The following is an 8,336-nucleotide window of genomic DNA, read 5'->3' as shown; positions in this document are numbered from 1 at the left end:
ATTACAAAAATTTGATAATATTAGAAGAGCATACGTAATTCTAAGATTATTATTCCAATATAATTAAAGTGTTTAAGTTATTATTTGGTATAAAAAAGGAGATTACGAGATCTTAAGAAGACTACTTGAAGATAATCTATCAAATCTAAACACGTAGATAAGGACTGCGTGAGACAAACAAATGCATGCAAAAGCATACCAACTAAAAATGGTTATGATTTGGAAGTTTGATTTAATTTAATCAAGCTTATTACAAAGGATACATAATTACATTGTTATAGGCACAGCACAGACCCATCATCCTAGGCCAGTAGATTCATGCTATGAATATGAACACCAATTTTTAAGGACTGAAAAGAATGGAAGATTAGATACTACTACTCATTTCACCTGGTTTCTTCTATCATAACTAGGGAGCAGGGATGCTGAGGGATCCGGCGTCCAGCACTCTAGGCAAAATCTATAACAAACGCGTCACAGAAAGATCAATAAAACAAGGATAAAACTGAAGAAGCTAGCAACCAAGTTTGGTACCAAAGGACTTTACCTCTCCCAATCTGGCATTGATCCTCAATGGCACGAAATTATCAGCTCGAGTCACTCCGACATTTACTATAGCTGTAGTAGCACCAGCCTCGTGGGCAGCTCTGTGAATTTCAGTGGGGCTTTATCAGCTAAAGACTAACTAGAAAACAGCATGCATTAGTCATTTGATTGTCCACCGGTTTTAGTTAAAATGCATTATTCAATGCAAAGCAAAAAACAAAGGGCGAAATACTGAATGTATGTCAGAATCTAGCCACTGAAATTGTCAACCACATGCTTTAGGACTTATTTGGGATAAATGATGAGCAAAAGTCACTTCAGCTCTTGCAAAAGCATGCAACTTAAGTTATAATTTCATTTTCTTTAAATTGACTTTTTATTTAATCACTAAGGTTGAAAAAAACCGAATTCAAACAACTGTGAGCTTTCCAAACATAAGAATTGATTAGTAGAAACCAACTAAATTGACTTCTTGCATTTTTAGACTTTCCAAACACGCTCGTAATGAACGTACAATATTTTGGGGTTTAAAATGACAATTAACTAAGTGTACCATTGAGAGAAAAAATTTTACATTCAGTTAATCTTTTTTATCGCCTGCTCTTAAGAAAAATAAAAAAGAAAATAAAAAAATTATCTACCTAACAAGTCGAAATGCAGACATGGTCATTAGAGATGATCCTAGTGCAAGGAATGCATCACATCCCCTTGCAGCTTCCATTGCCTTGTCAGCTCTATCCTTGGGGACATTATCACCAAAGAATACAACCTTCAAAATTTTCAAGGAGAATATAAACATTAGAAAATTTAGTCAAGTATTTAAATTATGCTGCAGAGTCACAAAAGTGTTTCTGGGAAAAAGATATCATAAACTCACACAAACACATATGCAAACAAGTGTATATGCAAATTTATAGCTTTGGAATTGAAAAATGCATTAGAAGACGATGGAAGTATTGAAACGTTCATCACAGTCGCATAAACTAATTTACATGAGTAAACAACATGCCATTTGGTAGAAGAATTCAGAACGTGTCTACGCTATAAGGCCATGGTTAAATTTCCTCCATGTAGCCATAATGCCATAACCACAGTATTGTAAGCTGGACACTTTCTTAAGAAATGGAAAGCATAAAGAACTTGTATTTATGTGGTATTTCCTAGTTTCTTCCACATCAGGTGATTTCTGTATAAGACAATGAAAAAGAAAAGAAAAAAAAAAAAAGAAAAAGAAAGAAAGATCTCTAAGCCAAATTTGGGAAAGCCATTAACCAACTCTAATGAAATATGAATACGAAATATCAAATGAGAGATTATTGAATGATATGTACAATGCTGAAGGAAAAAAATGAAGCAAATAGCAAAATCTTTAATACTAGGCAGATTGAAAAAATGGTTGGATATGCTACTTCACCAGCATAACAAGATAAAGCCTAATTACAAATACGTTATCTAGTTTCAGAACCAAGCTTGTCTAATGCATGTAACCTCCAGATTTCAGATAGTAACTATGCCTTCATAAACTGATTTTTGATTTAGTTGTATCATGAATAAGCTCAGTAAGAAAAAGCGATTGCACAAACCTCATGACCTTGTATGTATCTTTGATGTTGCAGAAATATGCAAATCACCTTTTGAGCTAGTGGAGAAGATTGCCAATCTAACTTTAGGTTATAAATCATGAATCTCTTTTAATTACTATGCTAATGACAACATGAAGTAACGACTGGCACTGGAATCCAGAAAACAAATGCTGAAAATTCTAACTAGTAAAATAAAATTATTACATCTGGTTTGAGTACTCCATTGCATTTTTCACATGTAGGTATGTGGAAATCTTCCTCCCAGAATTTCTCATCAATCTCAATATCACCGTCAGGTCTTTGCTTCATGCCAAAGCTTTTGTCTGATCCAGGAATGCCATAATCCAAACTTTCAATTGCTGCTGCCCACTGCAAATAAAAGTAATCTGCTCGATTAGCCTTTGATCAATGTATTTATGAATGTAACATATCAAATCATAATATAAATTTACAAATAAAGTTATAAACAAAAAGATAAACCATCTGAAGTTTAAAAAGACGAAAAAAAATAAATACAGCAAATCATTTCTTGCAGGACATCTCCTGGTTACAAGGTACCCAAGCCGCAGAACAAGATAATGATCTTCTAAATTAATTATTTATCTAGCTCCAGAACAAGACGACATGCATTTCTAACCCTTTTAGACTTCCTTCCTCTTCCACTTATTGTCAATTCATTCCGTTCTTTTCAAATAAAGTCTGGCTATTTCATTCATCTTAATGTCCTTAAATTATCTGAGCATGACAGACAATTACAAATTAACAGCTCACTACCACATTTGATGAACATGATAATTACCAACGAAAGATAAGAAAAGTCACAAACATTACTAAACACTTTCCGATCACAACCTAATTACTGTGCATATAATTAGGCCTACCTAAGTACTGTGCAATTCATTACACCTGATCATTGCTCTTCACTCCACTAATGTTTCCTTCCACAGCCATGACCGTAACAGCTGTAAGCTTCTGCAAAAGGTATTACTTTCATTGAAGTTGGTTCACCATCTGCTTGACCCAAGGCTCTAACAGGCAAGCAAAGCTCAAGCTTCAATTACTGATCTAAAACTGTTCACCTACCATTTAAAGGTACAAAAGTGTTGATATTCTACTGGCAGTGCCATGGTACCAATACTGACAGAAATATTGATATAACAAACCAGATTTAGTAATGTGGCTTTGCATGTCTACAACATGGCAGAAATAGAGGACATAAGACAGATCGCATGAATCATAAATCTCTATCAAGAAGCATCATTCATTCTTTTGCTAGTAATACCACTTTGTCCCAATCCTTCATATTCTAATAGATAGTAGTACCATCACCAATATTTTAACTATAGCAATGAACTTCCAGTACTTGTTAAATTCCCTCCATGGCATGCACATTCCCTTAGTTAGGAGTCGAGCTTGAAAGAAAATGCTTTACTGGGATTTCAGGCAACACAATGGTAACTCCAAAATAGGGACCCATTAAAGTTTGAAAGGACCATAATCATGATATTCTATCTTTTATGACCTTTGCAACATAGCATATCAAAGACCAATTCTATTGCTGACATTCTCATATGTCTGCTCTCGTTTTCATACTGATGCAGAAGCATACATTATTCAGTTTCATATTTAATAAGGTTCAAAATTCCAGTTAAATTTGGTTCAGAAAACATCTTTCATATTTCTTATTTAAGGTTTCTATAGTTTCCTTTGTTTAATTGTTGTTTAAGTTACTTTCATTCAAGTTTTTTTCATTTAATACTTTACAATTTGAAGAATTAAATGGAAGCCCATGACAGAAAGTCAAAAGGTGCCATTTGTGAGGCTTAAATTGAAAAGTAATTATGCTTCAATGGCAGAAGAGAGTTGAAGAGCAATACACCCGACAAGGCAAGCCTAAAGCAAGTACTTGGGACATATGAATACCAAGCTTCAAAAGCAATTTTTTCAAACTGATTACATAATAGAATCGTATGAGAGGTTTCATCATTTGAAGCAAAACAACATGTCTGTTGAGGACTAGACAACAGAGTTCAATAACCTTTCAAATCGAGTTGGGTTATCTAAGAGCAACAAACAAATTGCTTGTCCCTTTCCTGTTGGTTTGAATCATTCTTTTAGAGATGAGATGGGAGTAGTTTGTTTGTACAAAATTTCAGAAGCTCGTCAATATGCATTATGGTGCTACAAAGCCCTTATATGGCACCAATTGGCAAAGCAATTCTGAAGCTAGGCACGGTTATCAAACAACCCAACAAACTTATCAAGAGGTTGCCATGACCAACAAACCTAATGATGGTACAATCCATTATGGAAAGGGCCACAAATGCAAGAATATAATGCCTTACAGTGGATAAAACATTTGTGGTTATTCTATAAGAAAAGGAGGCAGTGATTTCCAAATTCAATGCTTTACTTGTGGAGAGAAGGAACATACTACTTCTGCTTGTCCACGGCGCAAGTTGAACTTGGCAGAATCCAGTAAAGTGTTTGAACCATTTTATGATGACTATGATGAGATAGAAGAAGTTGATATTCATCCTGTACAAGCTGAGACCTTGGTAATACAACGAGTGCAACGATCGATGAGGAAGAGGAGGATTCCAGAAGATGCATATTTCATACACTTATTGTTTGTGGAGGTAAAGTATGCGATCTTGTCATTGATGAAGAAAGTACAAAGAATATCATATCGAAAGAGACTGTAAACAAATTGAAGCTTCCTATGAATAGACTTCCCCATTTTTAGAAAATTAGTTGGCTAGAGAAAGGGCAAAAGATATTGATAACTTCTCAATGTTCAGTGAAGTTCAATATGGGCAGTAACATGTATTAGGAGGCCTTTTGTTATGTTGCACCAATGGGTGTAGGTTATATTCTTCATGGAAGACCTTGGTTTTTTATCAGGATATGGAACACAAGAGAAAACCTAATACTTATACCTTCTAAGGACAACAAGAAGTACATTTTGTATTCTCTAAATTGGGAAAAACCAAAAAGAAATTAGGTGAAGCAATTGGCAAACTGGAGGCTTGCAGCCAACAAGGTTTAGCAAAAGAAGCACTTGGATTATTGACAAGAAGCTGAAATAGATTGATTCAAACATCTATGAGAACTATGTCAAGGTTTACTTGTTGAAGCCTAGTTCTTTCTGACCTGAGGTGATTGATGCAGGAGCATATGTTATTCTTTTCTAATATGGTTTTTGATATTCTAATTAAATTTCGTTCAAGTGTCTATTACTTTTCTTATTTATGTTTTTTAAGTTTTTCCTTTATTTAATGTTGTCTAGGTTACTTTTGTTTAAATTTCTTCCATTTAATATTTAGGTAGGTTACTTCGATTAAATCCTTTATTAAAGCTAGTCTATAAAGGATTACTAGAAGAAAATCTATCATTGTATTTTTATTCTGAGATTTATAACAAAGAGTTCTTTTTTTTTTTTCCTGAACCTGTTATCTTTTTCTTCTTCCAACGACCATCTATCTTATTCTAGCCTAACTGTTGAGAACTAATTGCCCACTAATTCCTTCAACTGTGTCACATATATTCTATTAGGAACAGAATTTTCCTACCATTCGTAGTATGATAAAGGAGTTGGGAATCCAAACAGCAGGCTTTAAGCCAGATCCAGAGTACTCTGTTTCAGTATGGCAGTTGGTCTCTTATCACTGAAACTGGTCCTTGATAGTGTCTTGGATGCAATTTACGAGATTATTGATGGAGGAGTTGCACATTGTACCCAATGAAATGTGAACTTAAGCACCAAAGGCCCCAAGAGCTTACTTGTCAAAGGAAATGATGAGGTGTGTGCCTAAGCAAAGCAATGCACTCTTCTCTAAATAAACTGTCGAACACTAAGGAAAAGTTGGTACAAACATAAAACAACTAAAACAAAAGAAAAAGAAAGGAAAAGCAATCAAAACTATAACACAATTAGCTTGTTAGTTTAAATGGAATACTCGTAATCTTATAATTGCAAACTTAGAAGCCATTTTCTGATTTCTCAACCTGCAGAAGAAATAATCATTCAATAATTTTTTTATACATCTTTCAATCATGGATATTTAATAATTTTTTCATCTCAGAAACCATCTGACTAACAAAAATTGCACCTTCATTGTGAGACAACATTAAAATCTAATGCAAAAACTAATTCCAAATGTTAAAAGCCATATTCATTTCACAAAAAAAAAAAATTAAAAAAAACAAAAAAGCACTAGACTAACCTTTGGGTTGAGGGCCTTCAGCTGGTCCTGAAATAAATTTCGACTACAAGAAAAACCACAGTCTAGACAAATGACAGAATACACAGTTCCATGTAATTCAAGTGGATTGCTCCCAGCACGATGATGTAGTCTGAAACAGGATATTGATACATTAATCCATTAGACTTGCACATTGTGCCCTCAAAGTTTCAAATAAAAACCACCAGGTAAGCATAATTTTACCTGTCAACATTTTGAGTAAGCATAAAATTAATCCTGGAAGCTTTTTCTAGAGATGCTAAAGCAAAATGACCTGCACCAGGCTGTGCAGCAGTAAACCGTCTCCATCCAGCATAGCTCCTAGCCCAGTACCGCCTGCGGGCCCGACTTGAACGGAGAAATTCCTGCTTAATGAAAGTTCGCATGAATTAAGAACAATGTGATAACAGGAACTTTGATTCTGTTGTAAAATAAAAATACAGGAGGTCTCAGAGCTCCACAACTATCCTACACAAGGAATTGGGACAATAGAAAAGATTTAAACCCATATCAATGCTGATAAATGCTAAAAGAGTTGGATATCACGCACATGTCTTTTAGATCACCTGATGTGTTATTGGCTTGAAACCTGAACTGTAAGCTCCATTTGGGCTGCAACAAAATAAGCATACAGTTTGACTCAGCAATGCTTTCATAGAGGAATATAAGGATTTGACTGCAATGTCAAGTCTAAAACTCAAAGGAAAAAAAGAAAAGAATATATACATGCATATATATACATCATTCACATGAACGTAATAGCATTTAAAGAAGAAATGGAAACCTTCTATAATCAGGAATTCCGCATTCTGTACTGATTCCAGCTCCAGTTAATACCATGAGGTTAGTGCTGCAAACCCAAAAGAAGAGAAACCAGTGAGAACAAGAAAAGTCGAAATCTGGGTAAGAATAAGAATCTACCGAAAGATACTACCTTTTATCAAAAAATTGATACAAAAGTTTGACATCCGTAGTGCTAGGAGGATCTGAATCAGGAACTAATATTTTCTTGTTGACATCTTTCTTTTCTTCATTATCAGGAAATGTGATACGGCAAGATGTCTTTACAAATTTCGCGAAAATGACCCTTTTCCCTCTATTCGGTGATTGAACAAAATCTATATTTAAATCTATAGCAAAATCTATATTACATGATGCTAATCATTCAAATCTGAAGTTAATAAATAAAAGGAACGGTACTTGCCTCTGACAAAACTTGGAAGAAACTTGCTTCTACTTGTGAATTTCTGCACATTAAGTTTTTAACGAAATCAAATAAGAAAAGGCAAAAAAAAAAAAAAAATCGAACTATGATAAATTCAAGAAAGAGAGCAATGTACAGAGAAGGAATGCAAATGCAGAAGCATATTGTTGGTTAGAAAATGGAAGGACAAATGGTACAAAGTTAATTTGGGTATAGCTTTGGGTGAAACGTCCGAGATAGTTTGGGCGTTTCTGACACGTTTCACTCTTCGTTGCCGCATATAAGAAAACTATTGCTTAGCAATGAATCATGATATGAGAAGAGGTCTTGGAGTGCCTTTTATTATTACTAGTTTGTTTAGTCACCTACTCCCCACTTAAATATTAACCATTTCACTCTTTATAGTTTAAAAAATAAAATACAATATATATTATTCAATTTAATATTATAAATATTTCTAATTTTAAGTAATAATAAAAAATTTACTATAATAAATTCATCTTATAATAGATTATGACTCATAAATTTATATTGATTAATTTTTATAACTAATAATAAATAATTTAATATATCATGAAATCAATATTTGTCTATGTTATAAAATATATTAATTCAATTTTAAGAAATTATATATAATAGTTATATTTTATTACAATAATGTAAAATGTAGTAAACACTTCTTACAATGAATTATTGTTTATTTTTTATTTAAAAAATTATTTTCTTTAATTTCTTAAAGAAAAATACTACATTAGTAGT

At 33.4% G+C, this 8,336-nt stretch overlaps 1 protein-coding gene across 4 annotated transcripts; it reads right to left on the bottom strand.

Annotated features, from left to right (window-relative positions):
* Positions 1-215: 215 nt before the first annotated feature.
* LOC8270277 (NAD-dependent protein deacylase SRT2) lies at positions 216-7,924 on the bottom strand. Of its 4 annotated transcripts, none has more exons than XR_001535015.3 (11): positions 7,714-7,924; positions 7,578-7,620; positions 7,308-7,503; positions 7,158-7,223; positions 6,940-6,985; positions 6,578-6,738; positions 6,356-6,485; positions 2,334-2,498; positions 1,188-1,315; positions 548-685; positions 216-460 (listed from the first exon to the last, which is right to left on the bottom strand). XR_001535015.3 is itself a non-coding variant. In XM_015717526.3 (11 exons), the coding sequence occupies exons 1-11, from the start codon at positions 7,855-7,857 to the stop codon at positions 410-412; spliced, it is 1,230 nt and encodes a 409-aa protein (XP_015573012.1). In that variant the 5' UTR covers positions 7,858-7,922; the 3' UTR covers positions 216-409. The 4 variants fall into 4 exon arrangements, 2 of the variants coding, with proteins under 2 accessions (XP_015573012.1, XP_025012638.1); XM_015717526.3 differs by having other exon boundaries at positions 548-647; positions 7,714-7,922; XM_025156870.2 differs by having other exon boundaries at positions 548-647; positions 7,308-7,491; positions 7,714-7,922.
* Positions 7,925-8,336: the final 412 nt, after the last annotated feature.

Source organism: Ricinus communis, chromosome 7, assembly GCF_019578655.1.
Source record: "Ricinus communis isolate WT05 ecotype wild-type chromosome 7, ASM1957865v1, whole genome shotgun sequence".
Classification (NCBI taxonomy): Eukaryota; Viridiplantae; Streptophyta; class Magnoliopsida; order Malpighiales; family Euphorbiaceae; genus Ricinus; species Ricinus communis.
The sequence above is the reverse complement of the archived record's forward strand: the minus strand, read 5'-3'. Positions and strand labels throughout refer to the sequence as shown.